Raw genomic sequence first — 24,832 nt, 5'->3', positions numbered from 1 at the left:
TTCCCACACCATTTGTCTGAATTTTCCTATAAGAAACCTGTTTGTCCTTTTGCTGTTCACCTCCAAGATGAGTTCACCCCTTCCTGCTGCTGACTCTCATCTAAATTAAAGGCCAGCAAAAGTACTTCTTTTGTTTATAAATTTAAGAGGAATGTTGTCAAATGTTAAATTACATTTTCCATTGCCCATGTTATCAGTCACAGTAATTTATACAGTCTAACAGTTTACTGCATCTGTACTTCTATTTGTAAATCTCAGCCCCTTGAAAAATTATAGCAAATCTTGCCCTAGGCCTCTCTTTCCCTCGAGTCTCTCCCTGCCATCCCATGCCTTAAGCTTTCTCTAGAAAGGAGTCCATGAAGAAATGCGTCCTAAAAGAAGAATAGCTAAAAATATGACAGAAGTGACAGAGCTCAATTGCAACTTTCTAGGCCAAATGTGAAAATAGACAACAGGAGTGAGAAATAGAGAAATTTTCAACTACTAGAAAATATTACTTCCTCTACTTTCTCTAATAGAAAATACTTGCATTTGACCAATCACAGCCCAAAGCTTAGCAATCAGGCAAGTGCACACAAAAACAGTATTGCAGTTAACAACAAAGAATTAGTAAAATGCCTTAGATTGCAGCATATTTGTGTCAAACTATATTCTGTAACCCAATTTTATACTGGGTTTCACTACATGCAAAAATATGCTTATGGAGAAGGAGAAAACATCTTCATAAAGAAAAATCTTAACAGCTTAATCAAAGATTTATTAGTCCAGATCCAATTATTGCAGAAAAAAATGAACATTACTATAAATAAAAAACCACCAGTTGCAATAGTAGTAATAATTAAGACTGTTGCACCTGCACTGCCTAGTACCTCACTCCTGTTCTTGCTGTTAACTCTTCACCTGCCCCTTTGGATCTCGAGGCTGATGATGTCTGTGCCAGGGACATACAGCAAGCCATTGGCATCCCAAGTCCAAGTGCAATGCTGACAGCTTTGTCCCCCTTACTCTATCATTGACTTGGAAACACTTTCACATTTGGTAATTCACTTGTAACATCTGTATCACTGTTCCATCCTCTATTACTGGGAATGATCATATCTGGGTTACAGCTTAGATAGCCATAAATTCAGCCTCTTCTCCTTTCCCCTGAAACACAAACATTTATAACATTCTAGAACTGGGCATTCTTTTTATTACAAAAAAAAAAAAATAATCTGCAGAAATTGAGTTAAACATGAATGTCTGGAATGCTGCTCTTCTGAAACTATTTGGTGTCACTGTAGAGTATTGCTTGCCATAACTGACATCTATAAAACCTTCTCAGCTGCACACTGATGAAACAGTAGTTCTAGATATATCAAAGAACATTGTTACTTAAATACATTATAGCAAACTTTCAAGTCTGAAATGAAATTCTAGTTGAGTTGCATCATCTTGACAAGGCAGTCTCTTCCTCTCTGCATTGAAATTTTACTTCATTCTTAAAACTATTTGGAATTAAAGTCTAAACAACACCTGCTCAGTTTACCTAGCCTTTCATTATATATTGAAAGTAATAAGGTCAAAATGAGTTTGAGACTAGAAATACATACTGAACACTTTTATCAGTTCAAGGTGACTCTATTGGTAAAGATTCAAAAATCATCACAAGCAGTAATGACTTTTCAGTCAAAAAATAATCTTTAAGATGTCTGTCCCACAAGGTCTTTTTCCTCCTGTTTATAAAACAATGATGCAGTGAAAGGTCTTCCCTCCTAGTCAGTCAGAATCACTTCCATAGATACTAGGAAAATGCAATTGTAGGACCAGCTCTTTGACAGGTGGAGGTTCTTCCAAGTGATTCTTGGTTGACAACTTCACCTCCCTCCCAGAAACAAGCTGGGAGAATTGATGAACCTCGTAATTTCTGAAGAGACAGTTTAGACTGTAATCAAACAGCAATCCAGTGCCATCGGTATGTACAAATTTAAACAAGGGAGTTCTGAAATGGCTTTCTCTCCCTGACAGACCTGATGACTTCTTCCTAGAAAGGCTGACTGCACACTCTAGTAGGTATTTATGAGCATCTCTGCATTAGGAGCTAGAGAAGCTAAAGAAATTACACTGGTTTTAAATCAGGCAAAACATCCTATGAATAGGCTGATCATCTACAACCATTGCAGAATACTGAATGTGACACAGCACGTCAGTTGCTGGTCCAAACCCAAATCTAGCTACTCCAGATATTTAAAAAAAAAGATGTAGTCTTTTAGTTAATATGAACTTAGTGAAGTATTGAAAGCTGGATAGGGTTTATGCCTTACATACAGTGGAAAACAGGTCAAAGCATAGATGTCAGATTTTGAGTTCCCAGGTAGGTTTCGAAATTTGCAGAAATTGAGACAAAATGTTTTAGTATAGCAATACACCACGATTTTAAAAATACTAAAGTATTGTCTACATGAAATACCCTCATTGCTACTTAAGAGTAGTTACATAAACCCTTACATCTATTAAAAACAGATTTCCACCACTACATACCAGTCTCTAAAAGGCTTTTATTTATCATCTTAAAGTAGCAGATATTATAAAAATAAACCATTATACTTAATATTCAGTTATACTTTTATAATATAAATTTCTTTTTTGAAACAAAAAACATAAGTAGAAAAAAAAATTGTCTACAAATGTCCCACAAAGCACAAAACTCTGCATTTGTTCTACCACTGCAGTCAAAGAAAGCATCTCCAAAACAAGGGAATGCAGGCCCAGCAGGCTGTTCTTTCTCCCTGTGAACTGCAGTGCTCTATATGGACACACAGGGAATCTCAGTAAGGCCTGAACTGAGGAGGATAGCTCTCTGGAGGAGGTGGTGGTGGTGGCGGCGGTGGTGGAGGTGGCAGAAATGAGTAGGGTGAATTGTACATGTTTGGGCCTGTCCACATCATGTGCATATTTGAAGGCGGAGGGTGGAATTGATGCCCATTACTGATGTAACCAAAATCCGGAGGAGGAAAAGCATACTGTTGCATCATTGGATTTTCTCTTCTATAAGGTGGTGGAAACATTGGTGATTCCTGATACATCCTCCTGTCTGAAGAGTACAGCGGTGGCGGTCTTACTGCTGGTCTGAAAAACCCTTGAGGACCTGATGGAGGAGGAAACTGACCCCAGGAGAACCCTCTGCCACGGTATCCCCTTGAATAACTTGAAGCAGGCTGTTGCACTGAGTGATGAAGTTCCTTATTCTCACCTAAAGAACAAACAAATATAAGAACCCACACACACAGCTGTAGTATTATTTTGGAAAGATCAAGTCTAGTCTTCACAAATCTTTCAAGCTGAAGTCAAGGAAACTTGAAAAGTAATCTTATCAACAAATAATACTGGCAACTAATACATAAAGAATAAAATAATACCAACAAATCTACTGTTTAGTAACTAAACTTGATTGATTGGAGGAATATAAAAAGAATGATCCTGAGAGTTGCAAATTCAATCTTTAAAAAAGAAATTTCATCTTCTTTCCCTCCAGACTTTCCATTTGTATAAATGGATCTCAGGGACACAAATTTTTAGAATTTTGGAAGATTTTAAAACAAGATTTAAAAACAACAAATTTTAAAACTAAAAATAAATCAACACTGCATTGCACTAATGGGGTTATCTAGCTTTCAGTCCCAAATAGGTATTACAGCATAGACACAGGACACAAAAATTATTCAAGCTCAAATAAATAACATTGACTTACTCTATCAGAAAAAGGACAATCTGTACCTCTAGCCAATTAGCTTTCAGCATTCATCTTTCTAAGAAATTTTTCCCTGTACAGCTCACTCTAAGCATATATTTCATATTCCCAATAAATGTACTGGCCCTTTGTTATCAATATCATAGAAGTTTTAATGGGATTAGGACTATAAAATGAAAAGCACTACTACTAAAAATGCTCCAAAGAGCTGTTAAGATACTCAAAAAGGTGCAGAACTTAAACTCTCAGAAGGATTTTATGGCTGAGCAACAAGGTATTCCGGAATGTAACACCACATAAAATCGCTGAAATTTAAAAACCTGTATGAACCTCATCCTCGGCACTAGACTACATAGCTTTTCCAAGGTGAAAATTCTTTCAAATCTGGAAAGGTACTTGGATACTAGAATTCCTACTTATTTTCATGGGGGATTAGGAGTTAAGATTCCTTTGGTATAAGCAGGCCTCTGGGAAGCACTGAAATACTTGAATGAGTATTTTTGTTCTTTCTTTCATCAAATACTGTAACAAGAGACAATTTTAATATACTCATGTAAATCCTCATCTGAGACAATTTTGTGCCTCCATCTGTGACATACCATTGCTGTTGAATTCTACAGCCAGAAGAAATTGCACACAACTCCAATTTGTGCTATGTTATTTACAAAATATCCACGGCAAATCAAAACCTATCTTCCCTGACAGAGTGCAACAGTTCCTCCTGTTGTTTTCTGTTATGGAACATAGTTCAGTAACAGTCTCAGCAAGCCCTAGGCAAAGGCAGGTCTGCAATAAGCTGGCAGAACCAAGATGTGGTGGAAAACACACATATGCTAGATTAACAGAAACCAGAAGAAAATAACCATCAGTAATGAAGAGAAAGTACAGCACAATTCAGATCCATCTCTTAAGGGGAAAAAAAGTCAAAACCATAGAGCAGAAGCCACTTCAAGAAAGATTGTGGCTTTATCTGATACAAGGGAGAATTTTACTGTACAGAAAGGATGAAAGGACAGCTACTGATCTCCCAGATCAAGAGAAAAGGGTTTCAGTGGGGCATGATGTATATCAGCTTTACAAGGAAGAGCAGCAAACTCACAAGAGTCTTTCTGAGAAATTCAATGGGGGAAGCACCACCATGCTGCAGGACTGCTAAAGCAATCTGATAAGCAAGCAGTAGAAGAGGGTAAGGGTTGAGAGTTGTATTTAAAGGGTATAAAAAGCATGTAGCCAAAGCAGATCAGTGAGAACAGAAAAAGAGGGATGCAATATGAATTATTCAACCAAAACGGCAATCAAAAATCTAAGTCTTGTCACTAGAGAGGCATGAAAGAAGTGAAAATTTGGTTATGGTAAACAAAGCACAGCTGCAAGCATGCACCTGGAACAGATATGACAACAGCAGGAGAAAGAAGAGTAAAGAATTCATATTATGAAAATCCATACACAGCTTTGTTCATCTAATGACTGCATTAGGTAAACAGAGAGGTTCTCAGCAGGCTACACAAGTAGGAGTTAAGAGTTACTTAGAGTATTTGTATGTCATGGGTGAGGAAGAGCTTCCTTTTAGACAGAGGAGTAAATTATCCATCTAAGACCTGTGTCTCCTTCCTTGATTGCCAAAGAAGTGGGTTTCCAAAAATTGCACATGGCCTTCCTCTGTCTTTTCCCAGCATTCAAAGACTTTGAAGCTGAATTCCATCCAAATGGTGGCATCTGTTCAGAATCCTCGCTGTGTCAACCAATACTGTTCTGAGACCCTTTGACACTCTGCTGCTGTACCACTTCCCTTCCACAGGGTTTCCATTTCAACAGAACACAATTTTTCTTCTATAATAATGAACATGGAATGTAGCCACAAATTCAAACTTAAGTTTGAAAACTACAAAATTACTATTAACTGCATAAAAACTTAATCACTAAGTTTTTGGGCATTCCAAAATGGGCATTCCAAACTTAGATTAACAGACAAAACCATTCACATAGCATTCACTCACTTGATGGAAGTGTTTCTGATCTGACTTTCTTTCTTCCTTGACTTTGAGGCTTCTTTTTCTTCAGTTTTGCTTCTCTCTCTTTTTCATCATCACTGAAATCCAAAACCTGGTTTAAAAAAAAAAAGAAAAAAAAATCAGCTGGCTTCTCAGCAAGACAAGAAAAAAGCTAACACTACAAAAATTCATCATAACACAATTGATGTATGACTCAGTTATCCTTTCTAATTTTCCTGAAAAGCGCAACATTCCAGTACTGAAAACAAATGTTTGATTGCCTAGATGTTAGTAAGAAAAGCAAAGGAGCTGGCTGGTTACTGCCAAGAAAAAGCTTTCAAAGAACAACTGTAGATTAAATGAATTTAAAAATTAATTTTTAAAATTAATAAAAAATAACTTGGCAACTAATACATAATTTAGCAGTTAAAACTACATTAAAAAATCTCTAGAATTGTCACTTTACTGGAATTTTCTGTAGCATATTTAATAATACTTTCTGTTCAATTTGTAATAGCAATGTTATTCCAAAGAAATTTTTAGCTTTGATGAATGTTGTCATTTACAACAGATTCAACATCCCTGCAACAATTTCTTGTTGTTGTTCTTGCCTTTTGAATCCTAACTTACATGACTGAGGATCAGTTACCAGGAACAGGGAAGAAATCTGTCAGTGTTAATTAATTTCCTGAGAAACAGCTCACTCTTACGACTTAAAAGGGGTAGGATTTGCTCCCACCCTCCCCTTCCCAATTCTAAAAGCAGGGGCTTTCCTGCTTACTTGTATCTATCATGTACACAAAGCATGGATCTCAAAAACACTGCACCAAAACAGTGCTTAAAAAGCTTTATGAAAGTTAATTCTGAATACAACTACATACCTGGATGACATACTCAAAAAAGCCACAAGAACTACAGCAAGATGAGGTAAAATCTTTCACCAACTCCATCTTTTTCTAAGAACTCCAGTACCCCATACTCCAGTAGTGCAGAAATAACAAACAGCAACAGGTACCTTCTAGTGCTACCGAATTTCCATGTAACATCCCATGGAAGTCACCCCACAGAAAAACTGCAGTTATTTGCTGCTGCTAGCCTTGCAGCACACAGATCACCCTTTGTCATCCTCTGGCCCCAAAGACAAAGCTAGGAGAGATTGTATTAGTGACTCTACAAATAAACTGGGCTACTTAAGAGCATGCCAAAAAAGGAATGCTTACCATGTAACTAAAAGCAGCAAGTAGAAAGGCCTATCATGGATTAATTTAACATTCATAAAAAAAGGAAGCTTCACAGAATCACAAAGAAGTGACTCCAAAAACTGCAGGTTACTACAGGGGCTGGCCAGAAGTGAGCTGCAATCTGAGATGTCTAAAAGGGTCTGGCTGTAAGAGATAATTTCAAGCATCAATAGCATAAAATTTAATCTGCACCCCTGTCAACAGCTATTACCTTCACAGCAAAAGCTACTTTCTATCAGCTCATCAACTGTCACAGCTTGGGATAGCATGGTATAAACTCTAACTGCTAGAACTAACCAAAGATTATTCTAATTGAGGATTACATGATACTAGATGTGCTTTTTTTCCCAAAGAGAGCACACAGACAGATCACACAGTCAGAAGAATGCCCACCCTTGTCATCACTGACTTTTTTCAAGCTTCCATTTTTTCCTTCCTACAGTGAGGTACAGCAAACTTAAATTAAGAAAAATCTTTAAGAAAAAAACCCCAAACTTTGGAAAAGGCAATGAACCTGTATCTGCAGATTTTATGGACTGTACTTGGCCGATAAAATTTCATGAGTTCCTACAAATGCGAATTACATATCTACAAGCTTATCTCCTGAACAGCTTTTAAAACATGTCTAAAAAACAGAAGAGCTCACAATTAGCCAATAAGCCCACTTGGTATCATCACCAAGAGAAAATTACTGAATGAAAGCAAGTTAAGACTAACCAAAAGTACAGTCTTTCAAAGCTCTGTGACTAACACACCGACAGCCCAATTCTTATACAACACTTATAACTCTCAAATTATGATTCTCTGCGAGATGCCTCTACAAGAAACGAAGGCAATTTACAGTCAGAACGGAAGACAAGCATTCTTTGAGAGAAGTTAGCACCGCACAGCTCAGTTTTATTTACAGGAAACAAAAACAGTATTTGAAAATCCATCACCCTCACTCACTACAGTGGAAAAAGCAACATTCCAAGTTGACAGACTGATACACCATTACAGAACCTATCTTTGAGCACAGAAAACATCATGTCACAACATCTCTCCTTCAAGCCAGAACAACCATCCTGGGATAAGGAGTGAGAATGAAAAATTTAATACTGTTCCCCCAAGAGTCATCCTTCTGGACAAGTTGTCCAGCAATGGGATGAGCAGGTCCATGGTGCAATGGATGAAGAACTGCCTGAAGGGCAGAGTTCCTCAGGGCTCAGATCCTGGGCCAGTTCTATTCAATGTATTTATTGATGATTTGGATGCAGCATTTAGAAGCACCATGAGCAAGTTTGCTGATGATACCAAACTGCCATTGACTCTCTTGAGGGACAGGAGGCCTTGCAGATGGATTGAGGTAGATTGAGGCCTTGGTCATGATTAATGGGATCAAGTCTAATGAGTCCAAGTGCTGCACACCCAGGAAGAAGTAACACCAAGCCCCAGTCTAAATTGGGAGAGGAGTGGCCGGAGAGCAGCCCTGCCAAGAGGGATCTGGGGGTGCTGGTCAGCAGCAGCTCAGTGTGGGTCAGCAGGGTGTGCCCCAGAACCCAGAAAGCAAAACCCCATCCTGGGGAGTATCAAGCACAGCACAAGCAGACAACCAACAGAGGGACAGCCTTGGGGGGGCCTCATCCTGAGTGCTCTGTGCAGTTCTGGGCCCCTCATGTCAAGAACGTCAAAGTCCTTGGATATGTTGCAACCAGAGGAGAGAAACACAGCTGGTGACAGCACTGGAAAGTGTGTTCTGTGAAGAGCAGCTAAGAACTCTGGACTTGCCTCATTTGGTGGAAAGGAGGGTGAGAAGCAACCTCATTGCTCTCTATAGCTTCCTGAGGAAGGGGAGAGAGAGGGGCTGATCTCTTCTACCTGGTATGCAATATTAAGATGAGTAGGAAGATCCAAAGCAGATGTTCAGACTGGAAATAATGAAGAATTTCTTTACTAAGAGGGTGGTCAAGCACAGGAAGAGACTTTTTAAAGAAGTAGTTGACACCATGACCCTGTAAGTATTTAATAGGCATTTGGACAATGCTTTTCACAACACGCTTCAGCTTATGCTTCAGCATCAGTGCTGAACTTGTCAGCCCTGACTGCTGTATGTTCCTTCTAACTAAAATAGTCTATTCTATTCTAGTCTATTCTATTCCATCCTAAAAGTCAGTTATAACACTGGAGAAACAAAACCAAACACCACCATCCCTTACAAAAAAAACCCCCAAATCCCACTAAATACACCTTTCCTACAAAATTATAGAGTGAGAAGCATATACTACATAGCACAGAATTATGCTAAAAAGGCAAGCATTTGGAAGATTGAAAACAAGCAGATAGATCTCTTTAGAATGCTATGGTAGACAAAAGGCTTCTAGGAATTTTAGCTACTTTGGATGTGTTTAAAGTAGGAATTGCAAGGAAAAGTGACTCAATAGTTGCAATGTAAAACAAATCTCATGAAAACCCCTCAATAAATCTACCAGCCTTGTGATTCTTATTGAATATTCACAAAATGTACAGCTAGAGTGGAGTTAAGGACCACCGACAGAAGGTCTTTGAAGAGCTATTTACAGATCCTATAGCAAACGATGTCAATGGTAACAGGGAACTCCTAATTCTAAATGACCCTGTAAGACAGCCTTTTTTATGGAAGAAGCCTGCCTCCTTCTCATGGAACTACTGTTTTATAAAAGCAAACTGTAGGGAAAGCTTACTAAGAAGTCATTCAAAGAATGCAACAGAGATGTCAAGTCAATTTTGAAGAGCAGACAGCTTAAATGTCCAAGCATAAGTTTGCAGAGTACTAAAAAGCCTTTTAAGACAAGCAATTGCTTGCGGCCAATTGAAGAAAAAGCTGCAGTGAAATAATGACACAGACAAAAATTCTCTGGGCAGACACAAAACTATTAGGGAAGGTAAAAGCACTGGTACCCAAAGTTAAACATTCAGGTTGTCAAACATGTTCTTGAAGAAGAGCAACTGAAGATAAACGTTTTGCCAACTGCAAAAAGCAAGTAGAGAGACAGGTAGTATTCTCTACACTCACTACGAGACCGCTCCAAGAAAAGCATGATCCTTTCTTTCATTGAAGATGTACATTCAAGTCTCGTCTCCATAAAAAGATATGCTTGCTAATTACTTTCTCTGCACAGATTTTTTTCCACATATGACTTGTGTAATCAAAAACAATTAAAAAAAAAACCACTCTATAGTTACTTCAGATGGTGGTTCTTGGTCATTCTTCCAAGATGCATCTGAACCTTTTTCCCTAAAAGAAAAAAAAAACAAAACACAAGACAAAACACAAATTAGACAATTCAGATAAAGGAAGGCGAACACTTTCTATAAGGTATCAGGTCTCCTGGAACAGGAGCTTCCTCTTTTCAATAAATTACTTGGGTTTTAATATTGTTAATAAGCAAGTAGTAACTTATAGGTCAACTCAGGGCTTCACTACACTTGAAAAATCTTCCTAATTCAAATGATGACTGAACATTTCAGTGAAACATTCAGTTTAATACTAACTGCAGTAGTCCACTTCAACTTCCTTATGCTGTTGATTACAATCACAAGCAGTCTTATTCTTCTGGTTTCAGAACATGTATCTTCAGTTAAAAAGAACAATTAATTCATTCAGTAGGACACAGGCTTTCAGTGTAACTACAGCAAAATAAATTCAGAACCAAAACACCCTCAGTGCTTGGCTTACAATTTTATTAAGACAGTGTTAGCTAGATAACTAGGTTCCACCTTTTATTTTGTCGTAAACATAAAATTAAATTGCAAGGCCAAAGACATCTAAAGAAGTAAAAACTCAATTGTCTTGCCTGACAAGCACCAAAATAAATTTGGATTAGTCTAATTTATTTAACCCACTGCAAAGCCCTTCACTAAAAATTAGGTCATTTCTTTGATTAGCAAAGAATTTTTGAAATAGATTTATATTACAATGGCAGTAGTCTGTTGAAGGTTTTTTTATGCTTCTCTCAAATTTTTTGTTTTGGTCTGAAATGTCAAGGTACAGTCCTTATCTATGCAGAAAAACTGCATCAAACAGAGAAATACTGAAAATTCTTACTTGCAAAATGGAACCACACAGTTAAAAACATCAATGAGTTCAGTGTGAAACAGCTTCAGTCACTGCTCTAATAACCAAGGGGTTTTTACGTATTCATCAAGTCAGCAACAATCAAGTAGCAGTAACTACAAAAAACCGCACAACCATTGGCATCAGCAGCCTGGACTTCAGAGGTCCTTAGTCACACCCCTGAGAGCACTAGCAAGCCATCTGGAAGTACATCGTGCCTCAATCCCTAAAACCATAAAACTGGAGTTCAACCTCTACATGTTCTTTTGAGACTATGAGTAAAAAGGAATGCAAAGAAGACATTTCAAAGTTCAATTAGAAGATAACATTACAGGGAGAAACATAAGGACTCTATACTAGTAATTTCCCAGCTGCAGAAAACTTTTTTTATTATTATGAACTGAACAGTTTCTTTCTTTCACCTTGTTGTTTTGGAGCAACACGTGCCCACCAGAAATACCAAAGCACATAAGAATCCCAAGACCTATGGTCATTCAGCAATATGTAACTTCACTGACTGCAAGCTTTAAACCTTTCAAGGTCAGGCAGCTTATCTCACTCTCCTAAAGCAACCTTCCTCACTTCAGCAAACAAAAACTGCTTCTCATGCTCCGAGGTATTTAATATCTTCTACAAAGAACAATCTAGTAATTCTTTGATTTGTGAAGTCTCATACTGTAAGATCTTGAAGTCTAACAAAAGGTAATTCAGAGGAATCATGAAAATACATGAGCTTTTTTAGAACTGGGTTTCAGGCAATACAACACAAGCCTATCTTTAGCAACAAATTATTTTGCATTCAAAGTTTTACATTACACTTTCTCTTATTTTTCTATAAAGTGTAAGGCTTATTCATAGCACTGCAACTTCGTACAATGCAAGCAGATTGCATTTCAGATTTCGAGAAAAGCTTCAAACTCAGTGTTTCTTTCAGATCTTAATCTTGATTCCTTTCCTTTTCAAGAATTATCACAGTTTTGAACTTCAGTTTTAAAACTTTAAGCCTGTAATACTCCACAATCTGGTCTGCACATAGTAAAATTAAGAAAAAACAGAAAATAAAAATTATTGGTTATCAAATTTGCCATCTACTAAGGTCCAAAAGTCTTCTAGTGGATCACTGGCCAAAGCTTGACTTTTCTACTATCCATGTCACATTCTAATAGCATTAAGGTTTCTTCATATAGCATTACAGCACCAGTCAGAAATCAGAAATTCTTCATCCGTTTTTAATGAAACCTATTTGGTGAAAAGGCAGTGTCCTGGGTTGACAGTGCTCTCTATCCCATATCGTAGACTCCCTTGTTATGTCTAACAGCTGTCCCTGCTTTCCTGTTAGCTGGGCGGGCACTGTCTGCCCCCTGGGCTCTCTGCTTGGCTTCTGGCTTCCAGGCGGCTGGATCCGCCTTTGCTGCTTTGCAATTTCTGCTCTTTTTTTGCCTTTTCCTTCTGTCTCCTTCTACCGCCTCTGTGCCTTTGTTTGTTTGTTTTTCCCTTTCCCTCTCATCCCCTCCCCCCCGCCCCGCCCCTCCCCCCTTTAAGATTTAGGACCGGCACCAGACCTCGATCTGAACGGAACAATCCGAGGATCTCCGGGGCCATGAAAGAAGCTCTGCGCCCTCCCCCTCACAGTAACCTGAGCTTTTTCTTTTCTTTTTTTTTTTTCCCTTGTGTCGGGGGGTGTTTGGTTTTTTCCACTTTTGTTCGAGAGATTCCTTCCCAAACCCAGGGTTGGGGGAGGGGTGGTAGAGGTTTTGTTATTAGGGGATTCCTTTGGAGGCTCTCCCCTAATTCAACCAGAACAGGCAGCTTCAACCAATAGCAAGAAATTGTACTGACAAAACCCAGAAATAAAATATTGTTTCAGTGTACTGTAGCTGCAGTCAAACTACTCATCCTAATCAAGACAAGAAACAAGGTCAGAAGCACTGTTCAGCTATGCTGGTAAGCCACGGAAGTCTGAAGTATCTTGCCTTGGTTCCAGGTTTTTATCATCCATGACAGTGAAGTACTACCAAATGAAAAACGGTTTCTCAAACTATTTCCAAAGCACGAAACAAAGTAAAACAAGAGTCTCCCATCTCAGATGCTGAGTACAGCACATGGTTATTGATGCAGCAAGCAGATGATTAAAGTCTGTGCAGCTACTGTACTAAGCAACAAAGTTTAATAGCACAAATCGAAGACCAGCTGGCATCAAAATGCTGCAGAAAAACAAACAAGCATCAGAGCAAGAAAGTTTTATCTATTTTGGTCCTCAGTGAAGGGAAGAAAATATGCTTGTTGCTTGCACAGAAATGAGGAAGTTAAAAAAAACCAAAACACTCCTGCAGGTCTGGTTACACTTTTGACTAAAGAAAAGAACTACTCAGTATAAATACTGGCACAGCTGTAATGAATGCAAGTAATTAACCAGCCCCTGAGAACTAATCCTAATAAACAGAAACTAAGTCATTGGTATGACAAAAGATATCTAACCTATAGTTATCTCAGATGATTGCTCATCAGTATTTAGAACATTAATATCTAGCTGTCATTTATTATGTTTTATTTCTTAGTCTGTGTCTTTGAGTACACTTCCCTCTAAATGGCATCAAGCCCTACTTATTTATGCATGCCACTTTCCTCAGTCAGACTGGGATACACGAACACTACTGAGAAGTTTCTGAACATCATACTACATCGTCACTCGAATCCCTCCTCCCTCGCAAATTGAGAGGGTAATTTTTATCTAGAATTGTTATCCTCCAAATGTATAATAGATTTACTGATAATTACATTTTGATTCCGGCCTTGTAATATGAAATAAAAATAGTAAATTACTACAAACTTGTTCAGAATGCAAACAAGTTTATTATCGGTTCTGAAACTATACAAGAATCTGAAGAACAATAAAATTTGGAAAATTCAGCTTGAAAAACTGTCTTACTCATGTATCTGTGTGTGAGAATGTGGAGGAAGTATCAATGAACTTTTCTGGTTGTATTTTAGTTAGCAGCATAAAAAGACAGCAAGCTTAGTATATTAAGTAGAATAAGAAACTAAACTTTAGTAATTACAGCACTTTAAAAGCTTGCTCTTTACAGCTACTCTTTATTGCTCTCAAAGGCAAAATACGACAGTCTTGTTATTACAACACAGGTGAGAATATCTAAAGGAAATATAAAGTTTAGTCTTAAGATTAGTACTGGAGTTTCTCACTGAAGATTCAACTTTAATCCAACATTTTTAGCTATATAAAAAAAACATTATAACCAGATTAGAAAAGAAATCAGACTCACTGTTTTAGTTTCTCTGCAAATATATACTGGGTGAAGTCCTCCACTGATGGAGCAAAATACATGCTATCTTGCACATTAATACCTTTCCCTTTGATATGCTCAGCGTTGTTAAATCTTATCACATAAAAAGGATGTGAAACAGGACCAAATATCTCAAATATCTGAAAGAAATAAAATTAAAATGTTTAAATTAACTACAACTAGATCAGTAGTAACTAATTTCATTGTAGACAATGATATTTGAGAAGTCAAATATACTTTCAAAATGCAGCATCAAATAAAAGTTCCTTTTATGCTTTAATTACCAAATTTTGTTTGACAGCGTATTTCCCCAACTACTGTCTCTTATTATGTGAAAAAGTAAATTCTCACATCCTTAGTAATCCTTCCTTTTGTCGAATCTCTATTTTTCTGTGTCTGTTATGCTTTCAAGTCTCATAACCGTTGGAACAATCTCCAGATAATTTTTTCCTCGAAGCTCATCTTAACAGAATGCCTTTACAACAGTTCCCCAATTGTTCCTGAATTCCATGGAGAGCAGAGAATTTTGCCATGTTTCACAGAACATCCACAATTCAGGCTAGGTTTGTTCCACTCACAGCTAGCATTCAAAGATATTTCAGTAGTAATCATTGTGGATGATGGCTTCCCTTCTACAGAAAGCAGAAAATCCAATAATACAACCCTCTCAGCAAACATTCTTCCTTGGCCTTACATCAGAACAGCACAGTATAGAAGAAAACATTCCCAGTTTTCATAAAATTTCACTAACCACTGCCCCTATCTGGCAGTGAAAGAGCACACAGCCTGTTATTCCAAGACATCATGCATCTGAAAACAATCTCTTCATCTTCACAAGCACTCTCATCAAACATTGGAAACTCACTAGATATTGTAATTCTGTAAGGATGCAATTAATTCCAAGTTATGAATTCTTGAGATTAAAAAAATGGATCAATATAGCAAGGGTCAAAGGCACAAAGAAAAACTTTATATCAAGGAAACATTATCTTTCATTTAATCAACTTCAACTCTACTTTCTGAAATGCAAAAGAATACTTCCAATTTTATATTAGAATAACAAGTTTTTATTTTACACCCACCTTTCCTACTGCTTGCCGATCTTCTTTAAAAATTATGCTTTCTTCATTTACTGGAGGTAGGCCTCTCAGTGATTCAATTATTACTAAAATGGAAAGAAAAAAATAAATTATAACTTTATGCTTCAACAACATGTAGTTAATTGCACTAAAACTTAACAAACCACACCACTTAAGTTTACCAAGCTGCAACCAAATATTCTTGCACACATATAGAAGTACTTAAAAGCACACACCCCTTCTCCAATGATGCATGAATGGTAATACTAAGATTGCTTATAGAATTATCGTTCTCTGGGGTAGAGAGAGAGAGAGAGCCCTAAGAATCACACCAGAACATGAAAGCTGTCTGGTAGTTCAGTCACAGTAGCAACTGATGGTGTTTATATATGCATATACACAATCTCTTATACATTCTGCAATTTAATGCCATAGAAGCCTCATAGTACATTTGGGCCTAATGATGATTAAACTTCTCTACCTGTAAAACAACAGAATGCTCAATAAAGCATTCTCAATGCCTGTCCATAGTGTCATAGTGTCACTCAGTCACAAGTACATAATGTCACTCAGACTCCAACAAAAGCTCAAAATCACCACTGCTGAATTTACATAAAAGGACTTTAAGCAATCACCATGTCACCAAACTAAAAGGTACTGCTACTACTGCCATCTGCAAAAACTTTAATATGCCAAACAAGGATATGACAGTTCTATAGGCTTAACAGTTCACTGATTTTCAACAGAATTTGTGAAATCAATTTCTTTTGTGCCTACTTTTAAGATAAAATATACAGGGAAAGTACTCAATGTGTTTGTTTAAACCTCATGAGAAATATACCTTAGGAAAAAAAAAAAAAACCCAGACAAAAATCCCCAAACATCAAAACAAAAAAACCCTATAAAAAACAACACACCAAAAGCTCACAGATGATGGTCTCAACTTGATTCACCACATGTAGCCCTCAGCCTGCAGTAGGCTAAGGAAAATACATTCTGAAAATGTGTAACACACTAGTCCCATGAAACTTAGGAGAAACATTACCACCTCCGGCCTATTTGACTTACAGCTTCCCCCACCCCAACCCAGCCTAAATTATCAGCTTCTACTTTTGCGGGGCCCAAAGTACAGCCCCAGGGAAAGTTTCTCATATACACCAAAGCTGTTCAGTTTCCAGGCCCCAACCCACACAGTCAATTTTTCTCTTCTCTTTAAGTACCTTGGAGCAAAACACAGCAGAAGTTTTGTTAAATTCTGATACACACTGAGCAGAAGTTCACAGAAAATACTGTCATTTTGCTTTTAGCTACTGCACAGCAAGCATTAACGTACACTGTTCTAGCCTCAAATTTACCTCACAGGATGAAATATCCACTTACAAATATCCCTCACTCACTGCAGACTGATGAACTTAGAAGCTTGCTACAGAGAACAGCAGAGACAGACATCAAAGGGACAGGAAAAGAATACTGATTGTTGCGTCAGAACAGTATTTGTGGCTCCCAAATGAGAAATCAACTCCCCTCAGACTAGACACAAACCTAGTATACAGAGGTATCAATTTAGTTCAAAAATCAAAAAACAATCCCCAATTAGCTGGCATCCCTAATATAGCCACAACTCAATGGAAATTGAAGCCTGTTTTCAGAAGAACCGAAAAGAAACTAAAATGTGGAGAAAGGTAAGTCAAAGCAAGGTAGTGAAAACAAGAAAATAATCACAGGTGTCCTGGGGGTTTATGCCATTCATACGGTTTTATTTCATTATGATTATTAGCTTGTTTTCTAACTTTCAGCACCAAACCTAATTCAACACTTTATACATGTACATTACATAAAGTAGGATGCAGACTAAAGAATTCGCCTACCAGTAAACTGGTATGTGAAAAAATTATACTCACCACTGAAGATTAGAATTAAGAATGGTTTTCAAAACAGCAGTCTTTAAACACAGTTTTGTTTTACCTTCACATTTTAAACCAAAAATAAGAATAATAGCAAGTATGACTCAATTTCTTAAAAAAACCCTTGTTTTCAAGCTACCTTTTTTGCTGAAGGCAGCCTTCTTGAAGCCCCCACTATTATCAATAAGCAAGAAAGGGCAAAGTAGAAAAGAACCAGATTACTACCTCCCACATCCTCCACCCAGCTTCCTGCAAATTAAATTAAATCTCACTCCAATAAAATAATGTAAAGCAATTGCCTGCATTACCTGAAGTCTTTTAAAAGAAAAATTAATAGCAAAAGTTCTTTACTTTCTTTTGTACTACATTCAGCATAAATACTTTAACTTCAAAATTGAATTTAATTTTTAATTTTCATAAGCAATTTGCTTCAAATGCAGATCAAGCAGAACGGAACAACTGAAATAGCTTAAATACAAACATGCTGGGGATGTTTTAGTAATATGAGCTTCAGCAAAACTTTGATTTCATTTACCAAATACTGAGGTCCCAAACAGACCTGAAAAGATCCCTAAATCTCTATGCCTGCAGTTAAGCTTACATCCATTCTAAATCTCAATCCCATTAAGTTTACCCTCCACCTATAAATCATGTTAGACACACCACCCTCTGATTACTGACATGGGCAGCTTTCATTTGCTCAAGGTGCCGAAAGTGGAAGGAATACAGATATAAATAAATAAATAATAAAAGAACTTGCACTGTTAAAGAAACAAGGCTTTTTCCTATCCTCATATATTAACAAGCAAGCACTTGGGACTGCATTGTACTGCATATGTGCTTTCAGTTATCCAGCTCCTAAATCTTCAGAAAATATTCAAAAATAGCACATACAACTAGAAGATTTTCTTAAAACACTTAAAATAAAATAACTGTGGCCAGTATCAATATAAAAACCATAATAAACAGTAGAAAAAGGGTTTTAATTAAAAAATTAAACATTAAAATTACATAGAAACACATGTATATAGGCCAAATGAAAAGTAGTTCAACACAAATGTCATCTGTTAGTTTGAATTCCAATTCAATTCTGTTACCCACACAAATATAACACTGCAGGACTGACACTTTGAAAAAACAGCTAAGAACACAATTCATGCAGAGATGTACAGAAATTATAATAATTAAAAGCAAAGCAAACATATTTTGCCTACCTAACTGCTCAATGATGCTGGAAACTGTCCCAAAGAGCTTCAGTTCAACATTATCTGGAAGAATTATTGTTAAGTCTTCAACAGGAGGCAGTTTCTGCAAACATCAAGTCAGTGTTTAGAATACAGTATCACACAATGGCGCTTATCACTTTGTCACTGCAGAAATTTGACAATTTGGGAAAATGCCCCAGCATTTTGAAGGTTTTTTTTTAAAAAACATCTAGTTTGATTTGCCTCTTTCAGAATCATCCTAAATGAACTCATCTTGTGGGACCACCACCTTTGAGAACATCTCTCCTACCGAGATGCCCCTCTACATATTTCCATCACAACTATGGCAGAAGCCGATTTTATTTAACTGGAGAAAACCAACAACTGACAGGCATTTGACCCAAGCCTGACGTACAACACAGTAATTAAACAATCAGAAGTCAAAAAATAAGACCACTTCCAAGAATGCATGCTAGAAGAAAAATATACACAGCAAGAGGTAATATAGTATAAAATACACCATATGTGTATCATCTGATTTAACAAAATAGAGTCTGTCCATTTATATCATGACTTGGATCATTACAGAAGATGTAAACATCAGAACAACCCAAACAAAGACAATTATTTTTGTCATTTCGTGTAAGAGGATAACTAGAGATCAGAGAGAACACTGTCCTGGGCTGACAGTGCTCTCTATCCCATTTCGTGGACTCCTTTGTTATGTCTAAGAGCTGTCCCTTCCCTGTTAGTGGGGCGGGCACTTTTCTGCTGGCTCTTTCCGCGCTGCTGCTTGGCTTCCTGGCTGTTAGGCTTGCATTGCTGCTCGCAATTTCTGCTATTTTCTTGCCCTTTCGTTCTTTTTTTTCTTTCTTTCTTTCTGCCGCCTCTGTGCTCTGTTTGTTTGTTTTTTTCCTTTCCCTCTTCTCCCCTTCCCTCCCCTCCCCCACCTTTAAGATTTAGGACCGGCACCCGGAGCTGATCTGGCTGGAGGAGTCCGAGGAAGATCTCCGGAGCTTGTGAAAGAAGCTCTGCGCCCTCCCCCTCACAGTAACCTGAGCTTTTTCTTTTCTTTTTTTTTTTCCCTTGTGTCGGGGGGTGTTTATTTATTTGTTAATAAACCGGTTTTTTCCACTTTTTGTTCGAAAGATTCCTTCCCAAACCCAGGGTTGGGGGAGGGGTGGTAGAGGTTTTGTTATTAGGGGATTCCTTGGAAGTTCTCCCCTAATTCAACCCAAACCAGAACAACACAAAAAACCAAACTTCACATACAAAAAATGAGTACTACACAATATTCAAATTAGGCTTTTTCCTCAGATATAAGCATCAAAATCTATTATCAAAGACTGATTAACACCAAGTTCACCATCTACTTCCAATTTACTCATAAACTAATATTTCTATGTATACACTAAGCTGCTGTGAATTCCATAAAGACTTTGTGAAATACAAGGAAACTAGAGAAAGCATTATCTTCAAATTCAACACCCTGTGAATTCTGAGAGTTCAAATGTTAGCACTGAACTGCACTTTTAAAGGCCACAACTAGAAATAATACCTCACACAAACACCGAAGAATCTTATCCTGGTTCATTCATACTTCACTTAATAATCTTCACTCTAACAAAAGTGTTTGGCCAAGGCTTATAGAGCAATGCAAAGATCAAAAAGGCCAAGATCTTCTCAAATCTTATACCATGAAACACAAACATGAATTCAGATAAAAACACCACACCCTTCTACTGGCCAGTGATTTTTCCAACATTAAATCAAGTTCATTGCTAGCACTTAACTGAGTCTCTTTTGGAAGAACAATTCAAAGGCCAAAGACCAGCAGGCAAGTAAAATTCTGATCCTGTATCTCAAAATGGTACCTTCTGCCACACCACATACAATATCTGCTGTTATAAACAGATGTGCTGCCTAATTATCCAATCCAAAAAGAAAACCCAAACAAAATTAATTATAGCAGCAATTTTAATTTTAGCAGCTTAAAAGTTACAATAGTTTGCAAACAGTAAATAATATATATTGGTTCTTTATAATACAAGAGCAAAATATTTACCGTGGGGTAAGGAGCAGGACCTTGATCTCCTGTCCCCGTACAAAGCGAACAATAGCTCATTTGGATTTTTATAATCTATGTGAATCTATGTTAATACCCCTTTCCGCCTATTTGCAATTTTTAAAATTTACATCACTGGCCTTATCTCCACCCATCTCCATCTCTACTGTGCGTGCTCTGCCATCGCCTTTTCGGGGGTCTCCCCATCTCAAGGGGTCACTGATGAAGGCTAAAAGAGTCTTCCTTGGTGTCTGCATACTGACCTCTTGAGTTACACATGCATATTAGGCTAAAATTATATAATCTTATACTATATAAGGATATCCAAATAAATTCATGGTAGAGAGAGACTATAATTTTATTTTAATTAACATTTTTCTGGATTTCCCCCAAAACTTTCCCACCTCCAGACAAATATAGCTTTCTTATCTCAGTCTTTTTCTTGTCTTCCTGCTCCTCATTTAAACATCTGGAGATGAGGGGGGAACCTTCCCCCTCTCTCTCTCCTCAAAGTTACATTTTAACTATTATTTTACTATTTTAAAATATTGATTACTGCTTCAATTTCATCAGCATGAATCACACTTATCTGTCACACTGCCAATCCTTGCTTCAAAGCAAGAGGTTTCTAAAACAGTTCCACTCACACTCCTTAATACATATACCTGAAAAACATTACTTCCTATGTTATTAACTATGGTGAGTTTTGCTGCAGAAAAGTCAATTTTCTTCATGTTGGCTCTTACAGGGTTGTGTTTTGGATCTGTGCTGGAAACATTGCTGATAATATACAGATGTTTTTATTATTGCAAAGCAGGGCTTTACCTACTAAACTGTGTCCAGCTCAGCCCTGGAGTTTCTCTTCTACTATTCTGATTCTAGCCCCATCTTGACACAGGAGGACTGAGTTAAAATATAAATTTTTATTTGGGTTAGTAGGAAAGGCTTTAAGAAATACTACATCGTACTTACATCAATAGGCACCTCATCCTTTGTCCTAACACAGAAAGGTCTGTTATCCTTCTCATTTGGAAAATCATCCTCATCAGACAGGGCTGAAGATGAAGAGAAGAGTGTAGTTGATGAACTATCTGAATCTGTATCGCTGAATAAAAAAACAAACATAGGAGTTACAATACTGCCTTCTCAGTCACTCCTCTTGTAAAATCCCAACATTAGCATAACACTGAGTGAAAGTTAAGAAAATACTTATTCCCAGCAATGCATCTTGCACAACGAAGGGGAAAACTTCTAATTTTTGTAAACAAAAGAGATTCATTTTGTAATTCATGTCCTGTCCAAATCCACCAGTAAATATTCACACAGAGTAATTCAGTATTTCTCACTGTCATGTGCGTAAGAGATGTTTATTGTCTTAGATTTTTAATATTTCAAGTAAAAAGTGGCATAAGAAACCAGTCTTTATGCATTTCAACATGTTAGTTTTAGCAAAGGTAGAAGTTCTTTAAGGGCTGGTGGAAGAAAAAAATTGGAGCAACAGATCCTTGTAACTGAAAAAACACAATACAAACCTTACAGAAAAAATACACTGAGACAAGCAAACTTATAAAAAATAACCTTTCAGATCTTAAAAAAAAAAAAAAAAGAAAACCTCCTTTCTAGATTCTTTTAATATCACAATCTCCTTTCCAAGTAAATAGATAGCTTTCTATCACTCCTTTCTTTATTCCAACAAAGACTCATAGTAATGACAAGAAATAAGAGCACTTCTCCAAACAAACCTTTTGAAAAAGTGAAATATTAACTTCTCAGAACAACAGCAATATAGCAGAAAGACAAAAAGAAAATCAGACTAAAAAGCCAATCAGTGGAGGGAGTTAAAAAAAAAACAAAACTCAAAGACTGAGATACATGCAAGACAGGTAAGTTGAAGTTATTAAAATTTCATCTTTAGGGTTCACCAGCACAACAGATTATGGAGGTAAAAAATACTACACACAGGTGAAGTCCCTGGAACTCAGGAATTTCACTCTGCATCACTTCATGATACTCAAGGAAAACTTTGAACCAATGAAAGTACTTCTAAAGTCAAACTTTAATCACTTAACTTAACTAATGAAGCTTTGTATCCTTAAGAGAAGATTCTCAGACTTTATTTTAGCATCCTCTAGACAAAAGCAGCACATGGCCATCTTACTGTACTGGCCCAATAAGAAAACACAAGACACTGCAACAACCAAAGTGTACAGACTTCTAACACTGCAACAGAGCCCACATTCAACTAGTTACCTTTCACCAACTACACTGAACACCAAAGCACAGATGCAGCAAGTATTAGATGGAACCTTAATATATATATTTTTTAAAAAAAGTTCAGAATGAGCTTTTCCACTGAGATGCCAAGAGCAGGGCACGTGGTACAGTGTGGAGTTTGCACACCCTACATTCGGGTTTTTCTGCAGTAGCACCGCGGGTGTCCTGCCCCAAGAGCCGCAGGTGCTCTCTGTGAGGACACGTCCAGCCGGGGGGGTGGCCCAACGTGCTCTCCAGACCGCCACTACCGAACTCATGCTTTCGTTAACTCCTACACCCTTACAGGCCCTGTTCTGGAGACCTAATTTAACAGACTCCTAACAAAATGTAACTGAGAATTACATCTTTTATGGGAAGGAGCGGTCTCCAAAGGATCAAGCACGGGGGCGGGAGGAGGCGGCGAGCAGGGGGAGACCCGCGGGGAGCGCCGGCGCTGCACCCACCTGTCCGAGTCCGAGTCCGACGAGGAGAGGGAGGTAGCGGGCGAGCCGGGCCAAGCGGGCGGCGGAGAGCGGGGCGGTCCCGCGGGTGGGAGCACAGGGGCCTGGGCTTCCCCACCGCCCTCGGCAGGGGCCGGCACCTTCTCCTGGTCGGCCGCCGGCTGCCTGTCCGGCCCCACGGCCAGGTTCTGCAGCTGCTGCACCACGTCCCGCTGCGCCTCCATTCCCGCGGCTGGGGGCACAGGGGCCCGGCCTTCCCCATGACCGGGCACCTTCTCCTGGTCGGCCGCCCGCTGCCCGCCCGGCCCCACGGCCAGGTTCTCCATCTGTTCCACCACGTCCCGCTGCGCCTCCATTCCCGCGCCAGGCGGTCCCGCATCTTGGGGCACAGGGGCCTGCGCTTCCCCACCGCCCTCGGCAGGGGCCGGCACCTTCTCCGGGTCGGCTACTGGCTGCACGCCTGGCTCCATGACCAGGTTCTCCGGCGGCTCCACCGCCACCTCCTGCACCTCCATTCCCGCGCCAGGCGGTCCCGCATCTTGGGCCACAGGGGCCTGCGATTCCCCACTGCCCTCGGCATGGGCCGGCACCTTCTCCGGTTCAGCCGCCCGCTGCCCGCCCGGCCCCACGGCCAGGCTCTCCGGCTGCTCCGTCACCTCCACCTGCACCTCCATTCCCGCGCCAGGCGGTTCCGCGGCCGGGGGCACAAGGGCCTGGGCATCCCCACCGCCCTCGGCAGGGGCCGGCACCCTCTCCGGTTCAGCCGCCCGCTGCCCGCCCGGCCCCACGGCCAGGTTCTCCGGCGGCTCCACCGCCACCTCCTGCACCTCCATTCCCGGGTCCACTACCTTCCCCCGGACGTCTATTCCCGGGTCCACCACCTCCCCCTGCACCTCCATTCCCGCGCCACGCGACCCGCGGCACCGCCCCCAGAACGTGCCACTTCCTGCCGGAGCGAACCGTCCACGGGCGCATGCGCAGAAATATGGCGGGGCCGGGAGTGGGGGGGGCGGCCGCTGAGGGTAGGGCACAGGATAGGGTTAGGGTTAGGGTTAGGGTTAGGGTTAGGGTTAGGGTTAGGGTTAGGGTTAGGGTTTGGGATAGGACTAGGGTTAGGGTTAGGGTTAGGGTTTGGGATAGGACTAGGGTTAGGGTTTGGGATAGGACTAGGGTTAGGGTTAGGGTTAGGGTTAGGGTTAGGGTTAGGGTTAGGGATAGGACTAGGGTTAGGGTTAGGGTTAGGGTTTGGGATAGGACTAGGGTTAGGGTTAGGGTTAGGGTTAGGGTTAGGGTTTGGGATAGGACTAGGGTTAGGGTTAGGGTTAGGGTTAGGGTTAGGGTTAGGTTTTGGGATAGGACTAGGGTTAGGGTTAGGGTTAGGGTTAGGGTTAGGGATAGGACTAGGGTTAGGGTTAGGGTTAGGGTTAGGGTTAGGGTTAGGGATAGGACTAGGGTTAGGGTTAGGGTTAGGGTTTGGGATAGGACTAGGGTTAGGGTTTGGGATAGGACTAGGGTTAGGGTTAGGGTTA

The 24,832-nt window shown here is 39.3% G+C and overlaps 1 protein-coding gene across 1 annotated transcript; it reads right to left on the bottom strand.

The window, feature by feature from the left end:
- Positions 1–579: 579 nt before the first annotated feature.
- NAF1 (nuclear assembly factor 1 ribonucleoprotein) lies at positions 580–24,246 on the bottom strand. Its single transcript, XM_083861662.1, has 8 exons — positions 23,307–24,246; positions 21,562–21,694; positions 18,534–18,627; positions 15,419–15,501; positions 14,316–14,476; positions 10,164–10,215; positions 5,728–5,833; positions 580–3,232 (listed from the first exon to the last, which is right to left on the bottom strand). Exons 1-8 carry the CDS (start codon positions 24,200–24,202, stop codon positions 2,808–2,810), a joined length of 1,950 nt encoding a protein of 649 aa, XP_083717788.1. The 5' UTR covers positions 24,203–24,246; the 3' UTR covers positions 580–2,807.
- Between the last annotated feature and the right edge of the window lie 586 nt (positions 24,247–24,832).

Source organism: Zosterops lateralis, assembly GCF_965231275.1.
Source record: "Zosterops lateralis genome assembly, chromosome: 5".
NCBI lineage: Eukaryota > Metazoa > Chordata > Aves > Passeriformes > Zosteropidae > Zosterops > Zosterops lateralis.
Note: the sequence above shows the minus strand (reverse complement) of the source record. Positions and strands in the feature narration are given on the sequence as shown.